At 38.9% G+C, this 25,872-nt stretch overlaps 1 protein-coding gene and 2 pseudogenes across 1 annotated transcript; 2 read left to right on the forward strand and 1 right to left on the reverse strand.

Moving 5' to 3' along the window:
* Positions 1–3,332, forward strand: part of LOC122349694 — an 8,860-nt pseudogene extending 5,528 nt beyond the window's left edge.
* Positions 3,333–4,059: 727 nt separating this feature from the next.
* On the reverse strand, positions 4,060–8,613 carry LOC122346684 (annotated as a pseudogene).
* Positions 8,614–9,887: 1,274 nt separating this feature from the next.
* On the forward strand, positions 9,888–25,819 carry LOC122341341 (oxysterol-binding protein 1-like). The gene is given in 17 exon segments (XM_043234694.1): positions 9,888–10,373; positions 10,460–10,628; positions 13,692–13,900; positions 13,997–14,005; positions 14,008–14,152; positions 15,175–15,286; positions 15,408–15,606; positions 16,391–16,505; positions 16,681–16,741; positions 17,360–17,527; positions 17,611–17,856; positions 17,929–18,049; positions 18,548–18,651; positions 18,838–18,933; positions 19,105–19,292; positions 19,784–20,013; positions 23,034–25,819. Coding segments are annotated over 17 exon segments (2,346 nt in total). The 5' UTR covers positions 9,888–10,342; the 3' UTR covers positions 23,177–25,819.
* The last annotated feature ends 53 nt before the right edge of the window (positions 25,820–25,872 follow it).

Genomic DNA, 25,872 nt, shown 5'->3' on the forward strand with positions numbered 1-25,872 from the left:
TTCCATGCACAAATGTAATAATACGAAATAACATGTTAACATTAGTATATTTTTTTATATTTTATATTTATTTATTTAATATATTTTATATTGTGTGTGTACATGCACAATAAATAATGTTTGTATAGTGGAGTTAGTAACAATTGTATACAGTATTTATATAGTTACTGTGTATGTAAAACTTTATTTAGTATAGTATATGTGCAATGTACAATTTTGGTTGTATGGTTGTATTTTTCTTTTTCTTAACTAGATTTTATTTATGAATTATTTGATTTTATTAAAAGCATCGTTTTTATTTAGATTTTATTAAAAGCACACACACACGTATATTAACATTCGTTATATTCCCTCAGCCTTAACCGGATGGCTGTTGTATTATTTCAGCGCCTCTCAGGAGCAGCGTTTGAGATCTGTTTCTCTCCGCAGGAAGTCCGGTGCAGAATAACCAGACGGGGTCTGGTGGAGTTTCAATGGACGGGCCGCTGCAGTATTATGGTGTGGTACTTTCACGCCGTGGGGCTCATCTGGATCAGCGAAGTTCATCCTCGCCTGCCAGCAAATGATCGTCGCCGAGCGCGGTCGCTTACTTACTACTTCACCAGGTCAGAGGTCAAAGGTCATTCTCTTCCCTCTGTCGGTCTGTAAAGGACGCCGTGGTCAGCTCTGCTCTGTTTCTCTGTCTGACTGCAGGGATAAGTCTCAGATGCCGCTCACGCCCATCGTGGTCGTCTGTGCTGCGCCTGATGCGCTATCATCTGGGCACCGTGGTCATGGAGCCTTCATCATCACGCTGGTGGAGATCCCCAGACTCATCCTCACCTACATCCACAGCCAGCTCAAAGGAAGAGTCAGTCACCGCCAGCTCAGCTTCACGCCACAAGATTAGACTTATGAATGTCTTTCAATTTACTTTTTTAAAGTAAAAACCTTAAACCTGAGGCCTGCTTGAAGCTTGCTGTAGGAAAGCGTGCCGCCGCGCTGCATGCTGAAAGCCTGTATCTGCTGCCTGTGGTGTCTAGAGAAGTTGCCTGATGCACCTGGAACATGGTGAGTGTTATGGCACTAACGTGGATTCGGTTGTTTTAATCCTGCAATGTTAATCGCGTGGCTTTTTTCTTCAGAACGCGTACACGGCAGCAGCCATCAACAGCACCAACTTTTTGCACGCCTGCGCGAGACGCCTTCTTCATCCTCGCCAAAAACGCTCTCCGTGTGGCAGCTATCAACAGTGTCGGGACTTTGTGCTGTTTTTAGGAAAGGTATTAATACAGATTCGCTATTAACCTTTATACGTGGTGTAGAAATCAGTGTTACTTCAGTAAATATTTCTATAATATTTTCAGTATTTTTTTTTATATGTTAAATGAGCTTTTATTTTTTTATTTTCATTGTAATTTCTGTTTGTTTTAAGAATTTTCCTTTTTTTAATAATTGATAGTTTGTTTATATATATATATATATATATATATATATATATATATATATATATATATATATATATATATATATATATATATATATATATATATTCAGTTAGCTGACAAGGCATCATGTATTATTTTCTTTCTTTTTTCAACTATGAATGTTTTTATTGTTACACTTAAATTTTAGTAAACAAAAACTTTTTAATCTTAGGTATCATTTATTAGCACAAATGTGTGACAATTTATGTGCTAAAGATCTCTAAGCTTTAAACCTGGTCACTATTATTAATTTAAACCTATATATATATATATATCTCCGTCAGTTAATCAGTATATAATTTGTTACTTGAAATAAAATGAATATTAACGTGAATTTAAAAAAATTAACTTTATTTATCGGCAGCATTTCTCATTTTGGTTTAAAGTACTAAAATTACTAAAATGGAAAACTAAAAAAATTAATTTAAAAAACCTAGACAAACAATACTAAAATTAAAGTGAAGAAAAAAAAAAAAATGAAAATCTAAAAAAATGGTATAGTGCTTTATTAAGAAGTGAGACGCTGTCTGCAGGTGCTGATCGTGTCGTGTACGGCGTTTGCTGGGATCCTGTCTCTGAACTATCAGCGTGAATACACCGTCTGGGTGCTGCCGCTCATCATCGTGTGCGTCTTCGCCTTCCTGGTGGCCCACTGCTTCCTCTCCATCTTTGAGATCGTAGTAGACGTTCTCTTCCTCTGCTTCGCCGTCGACACCAAGTACAACGACGGCAGCCCGGGCAGAGAGTACTACATGGACAAGAGCCTGATGGTGAGACCTCTGACCTCAAGGTCAATGAAAAAATCAGTTATACGAGTAGCTTATTTATCACGTTAAATATGTCTTTGGCGTCTCTCTGTGATCGTTTAGGAGTTTGTAGAAAACACCAGGAGAGCCACGGAGCGGTACAGCAAAGTAGAAGGAGAGAGTCGAGAAATGAAATCTATGGTGAGTTTAAAAAGGACACTTCTTATTGAACCAGAATCGACTAACAATAAATCAGATTAAGGGAAATTTAACCCGGCTTATTTCAAGATAGATTTTGCACCCAAAAATCAAAATGGTCATTATTTACCAATTAAAATGTACATTATTAACCCTTATGTTGTTCTAAACCTGTATGGGTTTCTATCTTCTGTTGAGCACAAAGATATTTTAGCCATTGGCTTCCATACGTTTGTATTTCCCTTCATGCTATGGAAGTCGATGGCTACTACCAACTATCTGGTAACCGGCTTTCTTTAAAATATTACATTTTTTGCTCACCAGAAGAAAGACACTGAGGTTGTCAATAGCATGATGTGTAATGTGACAAAATGTTGAACTTTTTTTTTTTTTTTTTTGATGTTGGACTTTTTAAAAGCTGGAAATTCCAGCAAAACAACCACAGAATTAAATATATTATGTAACAAAAAAATTATAAATATATTATTATATATAAAATTTTATAAAAAAATATATAAAATATATATATATATATATATATATATATATATATATATATATATATATATATATATATATATATATATATATATATATATATAATAAATTATAATTATATATAAAAAAAATTTTTAAATTTTTTAATTGCTGTAATTATGTTTCAGACTGGAGGTACACTGGCCTGATGAAGACCAGCGCAGCATTACTGATTCTCCAAAAGTGCTATTGAGACACAAAAGCTTCTCTTCAGGGAATTCACCGTGACAGACGTCTGTCATCATGACTGCAGGGCATTTGACTTCAGAAAAGCTCTAGGACAGTGAGCTGGATACATGCACAAAAAAACACAACACTAACTGGATCTAGTTATCTGCAGTGCTAATATATCTGCTCTTTAAAAAAACAGAGCTTAAACTTGCATGGAAAAACACTTGAGAGTACATTTATAGAGTTATTTAAAGATGTAGGAGCAGAAATATGAGGGTTTTTTTATTTGACAGCATTTTATTAGATTAGGATAGTCGTTTTTATACAGAAGTAACAGTAGCTGCCTTAGTGTTTTAGATATTTTGGTTAAGAATGCAATGCTTTAGTAATCTAAATTCATTTTTTTAAGGTGCTTTGTATTATCTGACAGCCTGTTGATTTTAAAATATTTTTGTAATGTATGTGAAATACACTCCAGTCTCGAACCATCTATATAAGCTATATTATTGCAGATCAGTCGAGTTGTACTTTTATCATCCTAGAGTAGTTCCTCTATTAGTTTCGTGCAGCAGTATGTTACAAGCAAATAGATTTTGCTCTCGTCTTCTCAATGATCAGCGTAATAATGATTGTGATTTCCCTCGTGCCAAAAAGCAGCAGTGTGTAATTGATGCATCACAAACGCGGCCTAAACGGAATTGCAATCTGTTCGTTCGAGACGAACTAGGCTCCCGATGGTCTTTTTGGTCCCGCAATCAACAAAAGAGTCGTGCAGTTTCATTTAGTGCGAAATTCAATCAAGTGCATTTGCGTGAAAGCGTGCGTGTGTGAGATACGAACGTTTATTCAAACACTCCATTCAATAAAACCAAAGAGATGTGCAAAAAGATGCAGATTCATTACTGTATCAGTGTTTATAATGAAAACGCAATACTGAGATATCCTGAACACACTGAATTTATTGAAGGGTTACAAAATGTATTGTAATTTGACCTTTTTAACAGGTTTAAGGCGGCAGGTGGGTTTTGAGGTGTTCTTTTAGTTTAGGTATTGTGGGCTGCTCTTTACCACACGAGTGACAGCGCAGAGGCAGCTTCAGCAGTTCACTGGTGCCTTCCTTCACCGTCACTTTCCCATCCTTCTCCAGCATCGAAATGACATCTGTGGAACAGAAAAACATTCGTGTTCAACTTATACAGGAGATTGCATGTTTCTCTAAACGGCTTTCTCATGTTCGTGATAATTTATTCAAGTAACAATCGCTCAAAAAGGCACACTTGCAGAAATGTGTGCACACTTGCAGTGAATGGGTGCCGGCAGAATGAGAATCCAAATAGCTGATAAAACGGCACGATAATTCGCAAGCAATCCACACCCCAGTCCATCAATTAAAATCTTGTGAAGTGAAAAACTAATAAACGAACCTATTAAGACATTTTAACTTTACGCCATTGTTTCAGGTCAAAGTGAAGTCTAAAACAATAATTTCTCCAATAAATGTCTTTTATTTTTTATTAAATAAAAGACTTATTTATTGGAGAAATATATATATATATAATTTTTTTTTCTTTTATCTTTTATTTTATTTATTTCCTTTCACATCAAATCCAGCCACTTTGTTTAGAGCCGTTTTCAACCTGTAAAAAGTGCTCGATCTGTGCACATTTATCTCATTATTTACTATTTCGCTGGAGAAAGCCATATTACGGAAAAGAGGATTTGTATTTTATCCAGAAGCAACCATCCGGAACGAAAAACACCCTAACGGACGAGTTTACTACAAACGCACAGCTTTTCGCTTCACCAGACGTCGATCGATGGATTGTGGATTGCTTGTGACGTTTTTATCAGTTGTTCGGACTCTCATTCTGACGGCACCCATTCACTGCAGAGCATGTGGTCGAATGACGACAAACTCTGAGGGTTAGTACATTTTCAGCAATTTTTCATTTCTCAGCTATTCCTTTAATAATTTCAATCCATGTGACGGAGAACGCAATTACATTTTGTTTAAAGGACTAAAGCCGCTTATCTTTAATATCGTGCAACCGGGCTTTTTTTTGTGTGTGCGCTGTACCTCGAGACTCCACGAAGTAGTCGGTGGTGAAGGAGTTCCAGTGTTTCTTGTTCTTCAAACACGGCGAGTCAAAGTCTTGGCTGATTACGTGCAGGTGGACGTGACTGAGAAGAAATGAACATCCTAAGCGTCTCGCTTCACGCCGAGCCCCGCCCTCCCCCCGCGTCAGCAGCCAATCAGGATGCAGACGGCCGTACCTCATGCTGGGGACGGCGTGATATCCGAGCCGGAAGCGTAGGCTGCGTGCGTCGGGGCACTGCTGCAGGACCCGCTCTCCCACGCGCTGCATGTGTTCCAGCAGCTCCACGTGCTCCGAGCGCAGAGCCTTCAGACTGGAGATGGAGTCCCACGGCAGCACCAGCCAATGGTACCGCGCCTTCGGGTACTTGTCCTTGATGACCACAACCCTGTCATCTTTATACACCTGAGGATAACAAATTGGTAGCTTTTGAGTGCAGCTTATTCCTGTGGAAACAAAGCTGGATTTCTAGAATCATTGCTGCGGTCTTCGGTGTCACGCGATCCTTCGGAAATCTTTCTAATATAAATCTTTCTAATATTCGTAGGATTGAAAAGAAATGCACAGCTTCTACCTGCATCTTAGGGTCCTGCATGGGCGCTTTAAAGGCCTTGGCTCCAGTGGCCTGCAGATTCCTGGGAAACAAAGTTTGCAGTGTTTTCATTTAGTGAAAAAACAAATACATGGTAACACTTTATTTTAAGGTCACACCTATATTAGCATGCATATTGCTAGAATATTAGCCATTTATTAGTAGTGATTAAGCACATATTAATGCATTCATCCTAATCCGATCCAAAACCTAAACTTAACTACCTCACTAATTATTAATACGTGTCAAATTAAGAATTTATTGATGCTAAAGCCACAGTAAATAGTCTTTAATAAATTTCTCTAACCAGCTACGAAACTTTAGTTTTAAGTGTGAATAGACAAAAATATTAGTATAATACAAAACAAAATTTTTTATAAAAATCATATATTTGAATAGTAACCGTTTATAATAGGGAACACTTATTCACTTTATATTTGCTGCTCATTAATAGTTATAATTAGTAGTTAGGTTTAGGGTTTGGGTAAGATCAGTGATGCGGAATGAGGTAATGTAGAAAAGGAATTAATATGTATTTAAGTAGTAATAAAGTAAATTTAGTAGTAATTAAGTAGTAATAAACGGCTGATATTCTAGTAATGTGCACGCTAATAAGCCACTGGTTAAGTGACCTAAAATAAAGTGAACCCAGTGAAACTCACAGGTTTATCAGATGTCTTCTTTGCGGCGGCGGTGAATCGTCGGGCGTTCTGTGACGCCCGATGTTGTGTCTGCAGGGCTCTCGATCTGCTCTCCGTTCCCCTCGGAGCTCATCTGACGGGCTCTTTTCAAGGTTTGCTCCGGCTCTGTGGCAGATCTGGGTGTGGATGTGTCCTCGGTGAACCTCAGCGTGTAAGGATACCGCTGATTGACCATGTAAAGTCTCTGGCCCGGCTTCACGGTCACCTGATTGTAGAGGTGGGCGACATGCGGTTTGTAGGATGTTAAGACCAGTAACCTGCGCAACACAGCCTCAATTACAAAAGAAACAGGACATCTGTGGACATAACAGGTATCCTACATGATGGAAAACACATAAATGATGGTTAACAGGTGTGTGTGCTCCACATGCCCTAAATGTCAGAAATATATGCAGGAATAATTGCTTTTTATTGCAGTCTTCTAACTATGATTCTTCCTTGTGATTTGATTATTTGAAACCAGAATTGTTCTGTACATAATTGTTTGACTTTGTTTCAATTTGGTCTAATGCACAAAACATCTGTTTGACTGTTTCCGGTTAAAAAAATTTTTATTTTAAATAAAAATATATATATATATATATATATATATATATATATATATATATATATATATATATATATATACACACAAATATATATAATATTTTTATTATATATATATATATATATATATATATATATATATATATATTTTATATTATATAAATATTTTTTATTTATAAATATATATATATATATATATATATATATATATATATATATATATATATATATATATATATATTATATTTTTATTAATTTTCAAATCCTGTGAAATATCTGTTTGCAATTCTGATGGGACTGTACCTGATTGCCTTTGCCACAACAACATTGTCCACGTTGGTAGGATTGGCACCCAACTGTTAAAAAGTTAATATTTTTATCAGCTTTGCTTTCTTTAACAATTTATTTCATCATCTAGATTCTAATATTTCATTTTAACCTTCACTTCAACATTCTAGCACACCTGTTTCACAATGACAAAGCCTCTGTTGCAATCAGCTCTCAATTCCACTGCAACAAAACAAAAACATATTAGATGTAGTTTCTTTACTAAAAGCCTGGATCTGGTTGCATATACGGAATACTATCTCTACCTTGTTCTCTTGAGCACTTCTTGTCTTTTATCTTAGTTTGTGGCCCTCGACCCAGAGTCACGGACTGCTGGTGATGAAGCTGGATGGGTGCACGTGACTCATCTTCACTTACTAGTAAGCACGCAGGCATCTCCCTGTGAACACAGCACGAAATGACTCGACTCTCAGATATATCTGTCTAAAGTGCTTCTCTAAAGTCAGCACACATCTGTCACTTACCCTGTCGCGTTGTATTGTATCTACAGAAGAACGCGTTGTAGTTGAAAACAAAACACCGCGAGCTGAACGCTGCGGCGCGTGACGGCGATCTTCTTCGTGGACGTCGACCAACAAGCGGAAGCGCGTGCACTGCCACCTTCCGGTCAAACACAGAGCATGCGCACGTATCTTTACATAAACTGCTGCATGAATTATATTATCGTTAAATATATAGAATAAAAGTGTTTTACGGGATTAACAGTTGACAGGATTTTACATTCAGTTTCTAAAAAACTACAAAATATCCCTTCTATAATTGCACTTGTATTCTGTTTTAAGGGTTATTCACACATGATCGGTGTTTTTCTTACTTATCTGTTTATATATTTGCACTGATTTACAGTGGGCGAAACAAAATGGCTAAAACCGGATCGATTTTTTTTTTATGGTTACATGAATGTGCGACAAAAATGCATGAACTGGTTTCAAAGAACATAATAGGTTTTAATAGGTCATTGTCGAGAGCTTTTGTGAATAAAATGCTATTTCCCTGCTGAACAAAACAGATAAAACCAGACTAGGTTGGTTGGCTGGTCTTAGCTGCTTTAAGATGGTGCTGACCGGGGGGGTTTGTCCACTGGTTTAAGCTGGTTTTAGAGGCTCTTTGTCCAAATTTCCAGCCTGTCAGGTTAGTCTTAGCTAGGAGACAACCAACTAAAATAGCAAGACTGGGAGATCAGCTAAAACCAGCTACTTCCAGCTTAAACCAGATAAAAAACGAGCTACTTCCAGCTTAAACCAGCTAAAACCAGACTGGCAAGACTGGGAGACCAGCTAAAACCAGCTACCTCCATCTTAAACCAGCTAAAACCAGACTAGGCTAGTTTTAGCTGTACTTTTCAGCAGTATTGTATTGTGATTATAGGCAAGTTTTATGCACATAAACATCAAGGTGTTTGTTAAGGCTGTCACATTTAAAAAATATTTGTAAAAAATTGTGTTAAATCAGCTGACATAAACTCAGACACATCTCAAAGCCTCACGTTTGTATGCTGATGTTTAATATTATACCATTATATGTCGATCAAAATTTGCTCAGTTAAATTATTAAGCGGTTTGTAAATTATATTAATATTTATAATATTTATTTATATCCTCAATATATGTTTGACAACGATAATAACCGTTAATTAAAGATGCTTAAAAGAGATGAATAGTAATAAAATAATGCTACGTTGCATGGCAACAATTAGAATATGGATTAAATTACTCGGAAGAACCGTTTATTATGAATAATACATGCAGACGGTTATTGAACATTTGTGATCGTATTATACAGCTTGCACCGTTTTATAAAAGCAATAAATCACTCGAAGTCGTGCATGGCAGTGATTTTACTACGAATCAACTTCTTGTAAAACCGCCGTAACTAGGGCAGCTTTGTCGATTTAAATATTTAGCCACGTTCGCCTCATTTCCAACCTAAAACAAACCCCGTTTCGACTAAAACGCCATTAACGGGCGAGCGCGATCGTTTCAGTAAAGCCGTCGACGGGAATCGGGACGCTGTCTGTTTTGTGTGAAGGAGGACAGACGCGATAATGTGACTTTTATGCGAGTTGCGTGGAGTAACTCGCTCCTGTGATCTCATGTCACCGACTTCCTTCTTCAGAGGGGATCATTGAGAGATCAGGTGAGAGCTGGCCGGCACCCACGGCACGCTTTAAAATCATCCCAACACCGAGGATTTCGGATTTGCCACGTCTCGTCGTTTCGCCCGGCGTTATTTCCCCGAGGTTCCTCCCGATGTTATGCGCGAATTGACGGGATTTCTGTCATTCTGCGCGGCTTGAAGGTTAGCACGGGCTAGTTAGCTTCAGTTTAACACACATTTCCCCGCACGCTGAAATCACCAAAGGGCCTTTAGGGGATAAACGCTCGTTCTGGGGGGCTTACGGTTGATTTGTCGTCGCGTAAGTGTTGTATTTACAGATATATCGGTGTTTTTGACTTTCCGCGTTCATGTCTCGCGATAGCGCGTCAGTTTTATTAGCCGTTAGCTGAATTAGCCGTCAAAGTCATTTTGCGCGCACGCACATGCGTATAAGCGAACTGGGTTTTGCGTTAAAAACATTAAAAGCGGTTATACCGCACGTCGAGGCTTTATGTGTAACATTTGTTTTTTTAAAACGTCGTTTGGGCTCGTAGTTGCGTGAGAACGACTCGTCCGTGCAAGGCCTCGTTTATCTAAACAAAGTTTAAAATAGCCAGAGGTGCGTTTGCTTTAATGCATTGCGGTCAAACGCCGCTCTCAAAAGTGTTTTGTGTTAATTCGCGTCTGTAAATGTCAAGCAGCGGGTTCAGGGAGTGACACGTAGGCGAAACGAGCCCGCGGACACGATGTCCACCGAGTGTTACGCGTTTCGGTCTTTACGTGGACGATTCGGGCTGTGTTTTAAAACCTAGCGTGCTGTCAACCCCCCTAAACAAACCGCAAAATGCCGTCTGGGTGGGAACGGCACAACTTGGGTGTGTATGTAAACATTTCGTGCGCCTCAAGGTGCGAATCAAGGTGAAGGTGTCAACTAACTGGTTAACCCTTTGTGTTCACCCAGACCCCCGGTCAGACACTGTGAAGCCAAGGGCTGTGATGTCGGAGCCCAAAGCGCCCACCCCGGCCCCTGGGGACACCTATAAAGGCTGGCTCTTCAAATGGACTAATTACATCAAGGGATACCAAAGGCGATGGTTCGTCCTGAGCAACGGCTTGCTTTCTTATTACAGGTGAGTTTGTGATGCGCTTTTTGTTTATCGGGGGGGAAAAAAATGTTGTCTGGCGTTGTTTCTGTCAGACAGCAGGTCTCCCGAAGGCTGATAGGAACGTCTGATGGCCTAATGAACCCTTTGTGTTGCTGTCAAGTGTTCTTTGGCCCTTTCACCAATATCTGATAAGGTGCTAAGCTTTAGATAGTGAAATAACTTGACGCTCTTGGTACGGCAAGCATCGCTTTTGCTGTTACTCATCGTACAAAACCCTTAAATGTGTGCATGTTAACTCTGCATGGTTTGTGCTTTTGGATGATTCAAACCATACGGCTTGGTACAACTAGTATATTTACAATTTATGTGCAATTAATTGTATATAAATTATATATAACACTGATCCATCCAGTCCAATACCGGATGTATCAGTGTTTTATATATATACATACACACAATTGTAGTTTTTAATCACATTAAATTAGCATTTTTTTAGATTTAATTTTAAACTCAATGATTCTTCGTACTTCATATTTTTAAATACCACTATTTTAGTTTTTTTTATATTGCATGTAGTAACTTTAGTGCACCAGCGGACGCATCGAAATGTTGCTCTGACCGCTAACTGAAAAGTTTTATATTTTGTTGTTTCAGCTTTATTTCAAAGAACAAAAGTGTTTTAATAGTTTAAGTGACGTAATGTCGATAACCCGAAATGGGCGAAAAACTCAACACCTTCTGGCGTTCGTCGGCCTGTAAGATGATAGCGTTTCACGTAATTAGATTTGAGTGGGCGTTGATCTGGTCGTGAAGCCACATTCGTCTCACTGGGCTCTGTCAATTATTAATACTGCGCGTGAGAGCGTGCAGGAGCGCCCGCATGCCTGTTTGTTTGCTCGTGTGTGTCCTCGCTGTTTGCTCAACAGTTTGAGATGAGAGGATAACGCATTCTTCAAAATCCATCCTCGTCATCTGATGTTTAAATATACAATAAAATAGCAAGGTCCAACGCCTCGGCTGTCGGCTAGCGAGAGCATGCGCTTTATTTCTGACCGCTTCGCTTATGTTGCAATTGTTGCTCGCGTGCGGGAATGAAATGTAAACGTCGTTAAGTAAATACTGCGTTGATGCCACGCCAAAGCAGATGAGGAAAAATTAAAAAGCTTTATTCAAGTCGAGATGAAAATGACTTTGCATTGAAACGTCCCGTTTCCAAAAGACTTCACAAATAGCTGTTTTTTTACTGCAGTGGAAGATACACAGCCAGTTATTTTTTGATAATAAGGAGGCTTAAAAAAAAGGTGTATTGTGTATCTACATTAAAACCTGAATTGATTGGATGATAAAACTGAAACGCTACTTAAATTTGGCTTTGCATTTAATTTAACCTTAAACATTATTACTTAGAGGCTGGATATTCTACTTAAGTTAAAAAGCATATGGCAAACTTTAGAGAAGACCTGGATACTACACTGCACCTTTTAAATGCTGAATTTAAGTAGAAACTGAGATATCAGTGTAACGGATGCTTGTCTTAAGAAGCCCGGCGCATTGCATGTACAGTTTGATTTGCGTTTGTGTTGCGATGTGATACAATTGAAAGGATTTGCACCAAATAACTTTCTAAATGCAATGGAAACGTCCCACTCGTTCTGCGCAATGCAATCGGCATGATGGTTTAGTAGGCCTCGAGATAATTATTTGAAAAAAAAAATCGATCTCCATTAATCATACACGGGGTGTGGCAAACCCCACCGTGCCATTACAGTGTAAATAAAAGACACAAGCGCACATTGTCTCGTCCGCCTCCGCGCGATTGGCGAGCGAGTCTGAGTCACGTGACCGTCTTAACAGGTCATCTCTGTTCAGGAGGATCACACGCTCGACTTAAGGCTTGATTTCAGCACTTCCTCTGCTCCGCAGGCAGACCTCAGTGGTTTCTCGTCGCTCTCGTTGTGTGCGTGTTAAAGATTCATCAGGAAACGTAGAGGGCGAGCAGGACATTTCCCAGTTTCACGGGGTTACGGGCTCAGGACTCTTGTGTCTCTGTTAAATCGTGTGCCGTGTCGTAGCTCGTCCAAACTGGTCTTGCCTCATTTTTTCCACAGAGTATTAAAAAAAAAAAAAAAAATCTGGAACTGGTGATTCATCAGTGTTGGCAAATTACGGTTGGAGATGAAAACTTTGTTTATATTTGATATATTTGGTGCTCTTTACGTTTGAGCTTCTCTTAGTTTTGCTGCTCAATTTTATAAAAATACAACATTATTTTTACTATCATTTTTATACTATTATAGTATTTATTAATAATTTGATTTAGCTTTTTATTATTATATTTGATTTGAATCATTTAATTGAGCTTTAAACATTATACATTTTTGTAAAGCTTTATTTTTATTTGTTTTAGTAAATAGAGTACTTCAGATTATAAAGTACTCAACAAAAACTGTTTGTAATTTTAGTTAACAATAAAAACTCTGCTAGATACAGACCTTTTTAAGCCATGAGCTCTGACGTTAAGAAGTCATAACTGCAAGTCAGATTTCATAAAGTTTGTCTACACCCCTGCTCTCTCCAACAACTTGCCACTATATGAATGCGTATTGAATATTTTGCAATCAGTATTAAATATGTAGCATTTTGTATTTGTAAAAACTTGGAAGAACTTGGAAGAATGGCTCAGAAACGTTCAATGAGGTAAATATTTTTCCGAGTATCTCCTGAGATCGTAAACTCGTGGCTCTTTTCCAGTCTGATACCAGATACTATGATAGCAGCGCTAATGCGTCGTATCTTCTGTCACATAAATGCTCGGGAGTGAAAGAAACTCCACCTGAAGGCATTTTTCGAATGCTTGGCTTTCAGTGCTAATTCATGAATATTGCATGAGATGCCGAAAAACAGCTGTTGGTGGGGCTTTTGTTAGGTTTTTACTCTCAAAGTTTAAAAAGAGCCACACGAACGCTTGTCTAGCTTCACAGAACCAGCCTTTTACTAACATTATGATGTCTGAAACATTACATACTGTGGATGTAACCGTGACTGTGTGTTTCATCTGTCTTGTCTCCATCCCCTTTGCTCTTCCAGGACCCAGGCGGAGATGGGTCACACATGCCGGGGCACCATAAACCTGGCCACAGCCAACATCGCGGTGGAGGACTCGTGCAATTTCGTCATTTCTAATGGCGGTACGCAGACGTATCACCTGAAGGCCAGCTCTGAGGTGGAGCGGCAGCGGTGGATCACTGCTCTAGAGCTGGCCAAAGCAAAAGCTTTCCGCATGCAGGCCGAGTCGGGTCAGTCGGAAGGGAAAACCGCATTTGAGAACAGCACAAAAATGCACGCTTCGAGGTTTCTGTTTCACAGTTTTGTTCCTCTTTTTTTTTAATCAGATGACTCCGGGATGACTCCACTCCTCCTGCGGCAGGTCAGGGCGCAGGCTCACGCAACTCAGAGGTGCAGTCCACCCTCAGGACGCTGGGCAGCAAGGTGGAGGATCTGAGCACCTGCAACGACCTCATCGCCAAACACGGCTCTGCGCTTCAGCGGTCAGTCTTTCTCTAATTGGACACACTTTTGGCTAAATGTATGAAAACATTTTTAGGCATGTGTGTACTATGTTTATATAATATGAAAATATTATGTAATTCTTTTTATTTATTTTTGATTGATATTATATATATAAATAAAATTATTTATATATATATATATATATATATATATATATATATATATATATATATATATAATTATAAATTATATATTATACATTATAAATTATAAATTATATATATAAATTATAATATAAATATAAATAAATATATATATATATATATATATTTTTTTTTATATTACACTTATTTTACTTTATGTGTAATTAAAATAATTATATTTATATATTATGTATATTATTAATATTTTGATTTAGCTTTCATTGTTTTAGTTTTTTTCATTTTAATTTTTAATAAATTTTTTTATTTCACTATTTAAGTTTTTATTGTTATTTTAGTACTTATTTAAGTTAGTGGCGAAGGCAACAAGTTTGAACTAATATTTTATTTCAGCATTACTTTTAACTAAATTTAATGTAATAGTTTCTTTTTTTTTCTTATTTTTTTGAACAATTCTCAAAAAACTTTTCATTGTGCATTCTAATTTATTTCAAACTGCATTTGATTTTGTGTTTTGTGTTTTTTTTTTTGACTAGTTTAAAAATTACAACAAAAACTGAATAAAACACAATTAAAACATAACATAATTAAAAAAAACATGATTTTTGAACAGTAAAATGGAGTAACACTTGAAATAAACTTCAAATATAGATACATTATACTTTGTGTTTAGGCTGTCAAATAAAAATAGAAAATTTGAGAATTTTGAATATTGATCGAATTTCAATTTAAAATGCATATTCGAATGCAAAACGTGGTCTTCAAATTTTAGATAAGTCTTGCACGAAATGCGATGACGATGTAAGTGTTTTTGCTAGTCTATTCAGTTGAACCCACTAGATGCAGCCTGACTTTACTGATTCTGCTCGTATGAAATAGTTCCTGGTGCTTTCCTTCAGGTCCTTGTCTGAGCTGGAGGGAGTTCGGCTGGGAGGAGAGACGAGCGAAAAGATTCGGCAGGTGACGGAGCGAGCCACTCTCTTCCGCATCACCTCCAACGCCATGATCAACGTAAGATTGCAGAGCGAAACATTTGCTTCAGCCGGCTTCCACATTCGCCGGTCGTCTGTTTAGCACACAGAAGCTGCAGTTAAATGTACTGTTAACGATGCTTTAATAATCTGACACTCAGGCCTGCCGGGACTTCCTGGCGTTGGCTCAGGCTCACAGTAAGCGCTGGCAGAAAGCCCTGCAGGCCGAGAGAGAGCAGAGAGTGCGTCTGGAGGAGACTCTGGAACAGCTCGCCAAACAACACAACCATCTGGAGAGAGCCTTCAGAGGAGCCACCGTACTGCCTCCATCCCAGAGCAACCCTGCCATAGACAGCAAAGGTGAAGGTGCCACAAAATTATATAGAGAAGACTAATACATAAACACAGATTTCTAATGCATTGACTTTTAGTAGTTGAACGCAATAATGAAAAGACAGCTAGTGGCTGGTGTTTTACAAATCCGTTTTTAATCACAGCACACAATTTTCACTAAATCAAGGCAATCGAGTATGAGATTCCACCTTTTTCATTGTGTTGTACAAATGTAGCACTACATAAACCTAGATATGTATCTGAATACACACAACCATTCGTTTGGGGTTGAATGCGTCTCTTCTACTCACCGAGGCTGCACTTATACGATCAAGAGTACAATAAAAACAGTAATATTGAAATACAATAATGTAAAATAGAATTTATTCCTATTATGCAAACCTGAATTTTCAGTATCATAACACATGATCCTTCAGAAGTCTAATATACTAATTTGCTGCTTAAGAAACAATTACTATTAGTGATTTTTTTTTTTTTTTTTTTTTTTTTCAGCGTCGTGAATGAATAAAAGTTTAAAAGAAAATAATTTTTTTTATATTGATCAAAAGAGTCCTTGATGCATGTTGTATTTCACAGCATTTTAATCACGAAATATTATTTTGGTAGTGCAGATGAGTCTTTGAATCAGTTTAAATTGTACAGTTTGAGCCGGCCAGTTAAAAAGTTGCAGTGAAACCTTTGCGATATTCGAAGCATTCCTCATTTTTTAAATTGTGAATATTAATACATTTCTTGCCATACGTTTGGATACGACGTACTGATGTCCTGTATGTATTTTATACTTCTGTAGGCCCAGTTCCTGGTAAGGGTGACGTCAGTGATGAAGACGAGGAGAATGAATTCTTTGATGCATGCGAGGACGTTCAGGAGTTTATCACTGTACCAGCAGACCCCAAATATCACAGGTCTGTATTTACTGCCTCGCTCCTGTCGTTTACTCGCGTCCCACTCTGTCCCTTAACTCTCTTCTGATATGAGTGTTACTGGACCTAAGTGTGTGTGTCCTCTGCCTTCCCTTCCCCTTCCTCCTGTCTCTCGCTCTCTGGCTCTCTCATACGCTCTTTCCATTTCTCTCAGGAGATCTGGCAGCAATGTCAGCGGAATCAGTAGCGAGCTGGGAATGGACGACGGGACAACGTCGGTAAGGATTTTATGTACACTGACAGGATAATTATGATTTTTCTTTTAACGTTTTAAAAAAAAAAAAAGTATTTAAGGCTCATTTATTTGACCGATAATATAGTAAAATCAGTGATCTTATGAATAGTCCTATTAAACATTTATTTTGTGTATATATAAATACAAACATATGTATGTATGTGTGTGTGTGTGTATATGTATATATATATATATATATATATGTATATGTATATGTATGTATATATGTATGTATGTGCATGCAGTTAATCCAAAAATCATTTGATAGGAGTAGTAGTCATGAAATATTGTTACCCTTTAAAAACAAATCTGTATATTATTATGGTTTCTAAAGGATCATGTAACACATTGTTAAATTCAGCTTTGATCACAGCAATAAGTTACATTTCACTATGTATAGAAATAGATTATCTTTCATGATAGTGCTTATTTTCACTGTATTTAAAAAAAGTTAATAAATAAATGAAGCCTTTAAGTATAAGAGGTGACTTTCAAACACATTACAAATAGTATTAATTATTTCAAAAATTTTATCTCCACTGTATGCAAGCCTAATATATCAAAAAACGTTTAAACACGTTTTTTTTTTTTTCTTTCACAGCTAGACGAGCAGTCTCTGGCATCTAACCCAGAATCTCCACAGTCCCAGGAAGTAGTGCCCGTGAGAAAGAGGCGGACCCGAATCCCAGATAAACCAAATTACTCTCTCAATCTATGGAGCATCATGAAGAACTGTATCGGAAAAGAGCTCTCCAAAATCCCTATGCCTGTACGCCTATCCGTATCTTTACACGAATGCCGAGCGGCCCAGATTGATTGCATTTGCTTTCAACGCATCCTTTCTTTTTACAGGTGAACTTCAACGAGCCCCTGTCCATGCTGCAGCGTCTCTCGGAGGATCTGGAGTACTACGAGCTGCTGGACCGAGGCGCCAAGTGCCAGAGCTCTTTGGAGCAGATGTGCTACGTGGCAGCTTTCACCGTTTCCTCTTACTCCACTACAGTTCACCGCACGGGCAAACCCTTCAACCCTCTGCTGGGAGAGACGTTTGAGCTGGACCGCGTGCAAGAGAGCGGCTACAGGTCCCTCTGCGAGCAGGTGAGCTTCTGTTCATCCTGAGATAGAGGAATTGAGGCGAGCCGTGTTCGATATTAATCCGTTCCTCTTCAGGTAAGCCATCACCCTCCGGCTGCGGCCCATCACGCGATCTCCGAGCGAGGCTGGACCCTGAGACAGGAGATTGCCCTGGCCAGCAAGTTCAGGGGAAAATATCTCTCCATCATGCCCCTGGGTAACTATTTAAACTATTTTGGGCCTTATCACAATACTCAGGTTTTAAAAAAACAATCAGGAAAGAGTTTTTCTCATTTAGTTCCTTTTCTTAAAATCAAAAAGGGAAGTGTAATGCAAAAAGCCCCATTAGAAACAATGTAGAGCGGAATAAAATAGTTTTTGGACGCTTAACTATAAACACATTTGACTGGAGTTTCACAATACTGTTGGCATTTATTTTTTAAGAGCAGCACTTTCAACTTGTATAATTACAAAAACAATAAGCGTGTGCCAGTGCTGTGTTTAAAATGGATACCATAGGATTTAATATTTATTGCATTTGGATATTTTTAATTGTGTAGTTAAAGGAGTTTGGCTGAACAAAAAAAGTTGGGAATCCCTACATTGCTATATTAGTATATTTTGTTCATATTAAACGACGTATATATGAATGTCACAAGCTTACGTTTATGTTTTTATGCAAGCTCTTTTTTAATTTCTGGTTTGTTTGCTCCAGGTTCTATTCATTGCATCTTTGAGAAGAGTAACAATCACTACACCTGGAAGAAAGTCACAACCACCGTGCACAATATCATTGTCGGGAAACTCTGGATAGATCAGGTCAGAATACGTGCTGCTTCAGACGTAATGTCATATCATCAGCATTAGTGTGTCTGATATAAAATTAACTAATGGAGTGTCAGTGGATTATGCTACAGTGAGTTACATCTGCAGTTATACAAATGTGTGGCGTTTCATTTAGTTCATAAGTGATATCTGCGTGTCTCCTTTTCTCTCTGAATTCAGTCGGGAGAAATAGACGTTGTGAACCACAGAACAGGGGACCGCTGTCATCTCAAATTCGCCCCGTACAGCTACTTCTCCCGAGACGTGGCCAGAAAGGTGAGTCAGCAGCCGTTCCACTGACGTCTTTCTCCCTAAATGCGGACGTGTCATTTCTTTTCTTTTTCACCCGGCGTCCTTTGCAACTTTTCATGTTCTTTTTTTTTTGCCCATTCTGTATTTATGTCTGCTTTCTTCCTCCTCGTGCAACGCCTCTCTCTCTCTCTGTAGGTCACGGGGGTGGTGACGGATAAGGACGGGAAAGCGCACTATGTTCTCTCTGGGACGTGGGACGAGAAGATGGAGTGCTCTCGCGTGATGCAGAGCAGCAGAGGTGGAGAGAACGGCGCCGACGGGCGACAGAAAACCGTCTATCAGACGCTCAAAGCCAAAGAGCTGTGGAGAAAGACTCCGCTGCCGTAAGATGTTCCCTGACTCGTACAGTATTTCCTAACTTTAAGCTCAGTCAGCTTTAAAATAGCCAAAAAGGACTGTAGCAGTAACAGTAGAAGTGAATTGGGCCACTCTGCATATGTTACAATGCTCTTTGTTTCATTCGTGCAGCTACAAATCATGAGCACTGAGAGTTAAAACAAGCACACTTTACATAACATTTGATAACTTTGTTATATGACAACATAACCTAAAACCCTAAATCATCAATTCTTCATTGGTTACCAAGATTATGCCACAAATCAGTTTAACTTGTACTGAACCTTTCAATACATTCATGACATTAATCAATCTTCATGAGTAGTTGGAGCCATGGCTTTTTTAGTGAATAGTGTATTTAGCATGTAGTGTTTTTTTTCTTTTTCTTTTCTGGCAGATCCAGTGTAATAGATACTCGTGTAAATTCGATTGAAATCCCTCTTTGATTCCTGGCCTTCCTCTCTCTGTGCTTTTGTAGGGAAGGTGCAGAAAACATGTACTACTTCTCGACCCTGGCGTTGACATTGAACGAACAGGAGGAGGGCGTTGCTCCCACGGATAGCAGGAGGAGGCCGGATCAGCGTCTGATGGAGCAGGGCCGCTGGGAGGAGGCCAACGCTGAGAAACAGAGACTGGAGGAGAAGCAGCGCACCGCCCGCCGAGAGAGAGAGCGAGAGGCCAACCGCGCCGCCGACCCTACAGAAGAAGGTAAGGAGCCAGCGGACGGGGGTAGAGTGTCCTTCTACGTGTCATTCTGCTCGTCTCTCCTCGTTTCCTCCGCCGCCTCGGCGTCTCTCGTTCACTCCTGTCTGTCTGTCTCTGTCTTTCCCTCAAGCTCTCATTGAGGACTCCATATCTGACTCGCCTCTAAAAAGCAAGTACTCCTGTTCTACTTCCTGTTCTTTTCTGTTTTTAATTGTCGTGTTCAGCGTTTTCTTCCATCTCACAGACTCAAGCAGACATTCAGACACCGTAGTAGTGCTTATTTGCATGACATTAAAGAAATAGTTCACCTAAAAATGAACATTTTGTCATCCCAAATTTTCTTGAATTAAGCTTTTCTGCATAATCAGTGAAGCGTACTTTGAGCAGTAATTTTTTTATTTCCTATAATATAAAAATATTATTTTATATTATATTATTTCATATTTTATATTACTAAAGTATAAATTATTATTATTATTATTATTATTTATTTTTATTTTTGTAATTTTTTCCTTTTAGTTTTAGTTACTTCAGTACTTAACTAAACAAAATGAGAAATTTCGCTTAGGCAAATAGCTAATATGTAATGTTTTTTGTTATTTTTCAGTTGAAAACACTGGCTGCAAAATGACAAATGATAAAAGTAGCAGTACACCAGTTTTGTAATACATTGGTCGTTTTAGAACGAATAAAGGTAAAAGATGACAGGATTTTTATTTTGGGGTGAACTTTGCCTTTAATATCCAGGATCACTTTCCCCACCTCCATTATGCCATTCACTCATTGTATTCTTTCTTTGTTTTTGTCTTTAATTTGCATCCCCCTTTTTAATTTTTGGCTGCTCGTCTCTCAACTCTGATCAGCTGAAGAAGTCGAGATTGCCAGTGAGCCCTCTGAGACCACTTACAAAAGCAAGTACCATCCCATCCCTCTCTCCTAATCAGTCTCTCACGTCTACTAACTAATCATCTTCACTTCCCATCTGTCTGTCCCTCATCAGCTGACACAGATGAAACCTCCTCCGATCTTTCACTATCAAGCAAGTAGCAGAATCAACACCTGCTATAGCTGCTTAGCGTAGTGTAGAGTCAATATTCACACTTGCTTTGATCGCTTAGTCCTGTCCTGAGTTCGGTTTCACCCCCGAAGGTTTCTTTACTGGTTGTGCTTTGCTGCATTCACGTCTTCAATATTAAAGTAATTGCTAGAGTCAAAAATACAGCACTTATAAACCATCCAACTCGTTCCTAGTTCGCTTTCTTGAGGCGTGAAAACACTGTTCAGTAGAAGCCAGAAGACTATTATTTGAATTAATCATTGCATCGTACGTTTTACTTCCACTAGTGGGCAGTGTGAATGCATAGTCTATATTCCTGTAGTTTATCTAGCCAGTGTTGGCTTTCATTTCTTCATTTCACTCCTCTCATGCATGCTAACACCTCTTTCACTCCTTCTCTTCGCCTGCGTCCCTCCGTCTTCATCTGTGTGCTTCTGCAGCCGAAACACTGCACGGCTCACACCCCCCGGCATACTCAAGCAAGTACCACGCACATGTCACACAGAGATGCGTACATAACCAGTGTTCACAATGGAGTGGTATTATGGGGTCGTATTATACGTTATATAGCGACCTATCCATAATTCATGCTAATGTAGTCATAATATGACTCTCCTAACTGTTGCAAACACAGGTCATGCACTGATTATTGCAGAAAACTGCACACTATTATACACTTGTGTATTATGCTATACAGTGACTGCACTCACCCACACACACACACACACACATAATATAATATGGCAATTGTAGGGTTAAACTGTGTGCATCTGTTAGCTGACGGATGAGACCCTCACTGTCTTTATCTGCTCTGTGTCGCTCTAGTGGAGGGTCCTTATGGAGCTCCGGTCAAAAGCAAGTAACATCCATCCAAAGCCCTTCCAGCCCCTCCATTGCTCACATCTGTTAGAGCTAGGCGGTATGATCGAGCACGTTTAATTAGTGCGTGACTTGCCTCTCACACACTTTCTTTTTTCCGATATGTGCACTTCTGTGCTTTTAAATGATCATTAAAAATAAATGTGCAAATTAAATCTATTTCATCTCATATTAAATGGCATTAAAATAAGATATATAATAGTAAAAATGTGTGTGTATATAGATATTTGTACATATACAAAAAGAGTTAGACGTTATGTTCTTATGTAATTATGCTTGTAATATTTAGGTGTTGATTTTAGTAATTATTATAATTTAGTATAATTATGCATTAAAGTGGCAAATTACATAAATTAACTCTATTACACGGTTAGGATTAGGATGAGAGTTTGATTTTAATGATAGTTGCAGGTAATTAGGAAGAATTTATTAAGTACACATAATGGGTAACAAGGTCACTGTGAAATAAAATTAATATATAGACTGTATAAATAAAATAGAAATATAATATATAGACTCTTTTTGGAATGGCATATTGTTTTATACACCAATATAAACCATACTAGAAACCAAATAAAATCACAGTATTCTAGACAATTTGTTTATTGTGAAATGGGTTGTATGCAAATATTAAAATTTTGTTTTTCAAGTCCATATTCAAATGGGTTAAAGTACGTTTCTTGTTTCAAGCATTTTATTCATGGGCTTGTGCAGATTATTGTGCATATATTACTATATATTATAATATAAAATGGTACCGTATAGCTCGGACTGTGATCTGAAATGCTGGTCATGCCGCCAACCTCTAAACTGTTTTTTGCTTTACTGCTCTCCCTCCCGAGCTGGCCATGTGCCGCTCTTCTCTGTTTATGAGCATATTGTGTGAATCTAGAGAGCGAGATGTGTTGAATCACTGTAGCTGATTGTGTGAGCACAGACCGAATAGTCCAGTCAGCGTTTGTTTTAAGTTTAACTAGTTCTAACAGCTCTGTAGAAAAGGCCGCTAGCACCCTCACATGTGTTCAGTTCTCTAATGAAGTGACCGTCTGTCTGCTTCTGTATGTGCGTGTCCGTTGTGTTCGCTCAGGTGGTCATCAGGACAACTACAGGCCCATGTGGTTCGAGAGGCAGGTGGACCCGATGACAGGAGAGCCCACGCACATCTACAGAGGAGGATACTGGGAAACCAAGGAGCAGAGCAACTGGGACTCCTGCCCGGATATCTTCTGATCCCAATCACGCACATGCCCCACGATGCCCTCGCTGACCCGTTTCCCAGAAGATAACAAACAAACGAAAGCTCAGTCAGCCGCCCCTTCTCTTTTCCCGTATCGTAGTATACCGCGCGTTCTCTTTTTCGCCAGCCGTGCTCTACTCAGTGGACAATAAGGGACACCGAAACGATCCGGGAACGCTCTCCGGTCACCATCCACTGTGTGTCTCTCTGTTATCCTCGCGTTCACGGGATTGTTAAAGCGTAAGGTTCACGATTCAGTAGGAAAACATATCCTTTCCCGCTCCACACGTCTTCCTCGAGCTGTGGACGTCACATTCTTAAACATCCGGGGGATATGAAGGCCTGTTTGCTCGTGTGTGTGTGTGTGTGTGTGTGAGAGAGAATTAGTGCAGGTATGAATGAGTTCAGAGAAGCGCTGTAGTGCTCTTTCTTTTCATTGAGCGTGTTTGTGTGAGAGACGTAGTTTAAGAGCTTGCCATGGTTTGTGGATTTTAAAGGAACGGTTCGCATTAATAGGAAAGATTTGTCATTGACTTACTCGCCACCTTTATTTCTTTTGCAGAACAAGTTTTTTTTTTTAGTGCACAACATGGCTAAAAACAATAAAAGTACCATTAAAGTACTCGAGTATGCGATTAGAGGAGCTATGTTCCTTCTGAATTTATGCAATAGTTTTCTGTGAGGGCCAATTACCACGTGATTTGTTTGTGGACAAAACCATCGGACTGCATCTTTTTCTTTTTAAACTAACTGAATAAACGTCAGAGGTTTGATTGGAAGATTAGCTGTAAATTTCAATCTTTTCATTCACACTAAGGACAAGAACCATCGGCTTTTTGAAACCGCTTGCAGAGAAGTTTTCAGAGCTTTGGCGGAGTTGGAAGATAGTCAGTGAATAATGTCTTTTTCGTCAGCAATCATATTAGTCGAAATATAAGTCGCATGCATCACTTTCATTGTGCTTTTCAGTCATTATCCAGTCCTTTTTTTTGGACCTGGGCAGCCTATTAAACCTATTAAGCCTATTAAAAAGAAAAAGTATCATGAAAGTAGTCTATGCGATTTGTCTCCTAGTTTTACGCGAGGTATTCTTTAGTTGTTCAAACTGGCATGACAATTATAAAATGCAGGAATCAATAGCATTTTGGAGCTGATGACCATCAAACCACACAGTTTTTTTTTTCTTCCCAAATGAATGTCAGAGCTTTAACGGAAGAAAAGATTTTCAGTGACTAGCAATGTCAAGTTCGGTCTTTTCATATTACTTGAAACACAACACGCACATTTGTGTGCATTACTTTTACGGTGCCTTTAAGTGATTATTTGGGTCGTTTTGGCAGCCTGTGAATTAAACGGCAGCGTGCGAGTTTGAATGGCCCCCGAGGGCGAGTGAACGGTGGCACCCTTTTCATTTTTGCGTGAACCGTTCCTTTAAATCCCATCACAGCCGAGTCCTCTCAACCGTTCTGTCTGGAATGAGAAGAATGTCAGCGTCATTCTGATCTTCTTAACTCTTCTTAACACCCGCTAAAAATCTCTTAAAATGACTAAGAGCGTGTTCTAGCCTCCAGAAGAGCAGGTCCGTGGATGCTCTCGAGGGATTGTGTTGCTCTAAGCAGGAGAGCCACGTAAAAGCATTAATGTAGCTGCACTGCTGGAGTTTAGCTTCGGCGTTATAAACCGAGAAGTTGCTGTGATGGGACGCCTAAGGTCGGGGTTCCCCTTCAGCCTGGGCGCAGATGCATTACGGTCGAGAAGGACGCTGTCCACAAACTGAGGCGCTCGAGAGTATTCGTGTGCGTGCGCGTGCGTGCGTGTGTGTGTGTGTGTGTGTGTGTGTGTGTGTGTGTGCGTGTGTGTTCAAACGGGCACGTGAGGTCAAGGGAGTCTCAAACCAGTGTGTGTGTACGTGTGTGATCATGAGTGACGTATTTGGGGTTTGTTGTATATTCCAGTGATTCAAAAAAAGGAAAATCGCATTTTATTTTCAAGTGTACTTAAAACACATGCGTGGGGACGGGGGGAAGCAAGAACACAGCAATGCAAAAACATTGCGGATATTTGTGTATATATATATCTAATAATGAAGTAAAATATTCATACTATTAATACCGATTCTTCTTATGCTGACACTGACAGCTAGAGCTATAATTATGATGGTAATTTTGATGTAGTTCGAGGGTTCAGCACAATTATTTTGATTTTTACCTTTTGTTTTTGTTGTTGTCCGTTTTGATATGGGAAGCGACGACGCATTCGTGTTTTCTTCATATCAAAAGACGAACAGCTCATCGTCCTTGAATGGATTCAGACTAATGGATATTTTATATATGTGTATATCTCCTCCGTCACCCTCCTGTTCCGTTAAAAACGGCGGTTTTCCTGCTGTTTGTGATCATTGCAGATTCAGTTTTCTTCGTTTGCAGTCTTCGTACAACTGTAAAACTTCATTGTTTTTTCTTTCCCTGAGTTTCCCCTTCTCTACCGCTGGTCGTCATTCTTCTTTTTGTTCGTCCCGTTGGTGTTGTCCCTCTCTTGGCCTCTGATCATTGTGTTACGGAGTTGCTCTTGACTGTCGTCATGGTGCAGATGATGGTGTAATAAAAACTGGTTTGAAAAGGAAATGATCAAACAAACAACAGTCTGTCACGCTTGTCATTATCAATTACCACCTTTTACGTATTTTGCA

Source organism: Puntigrus tetrazona, chromosome 1, assembly GCF_018831695.1.
Source record: "Puntigrus tetrazona isolate hp1 chromosome 1, ASM1883169v1, whole genome shotgun sequence".
NCBI classification, from domain to species: Eukaryota; Metazoa; Chordata; class Actinopteri; order Cypriniformes; family Cyprinidae; genus Puntigrus; species Puntigrus tetrazona.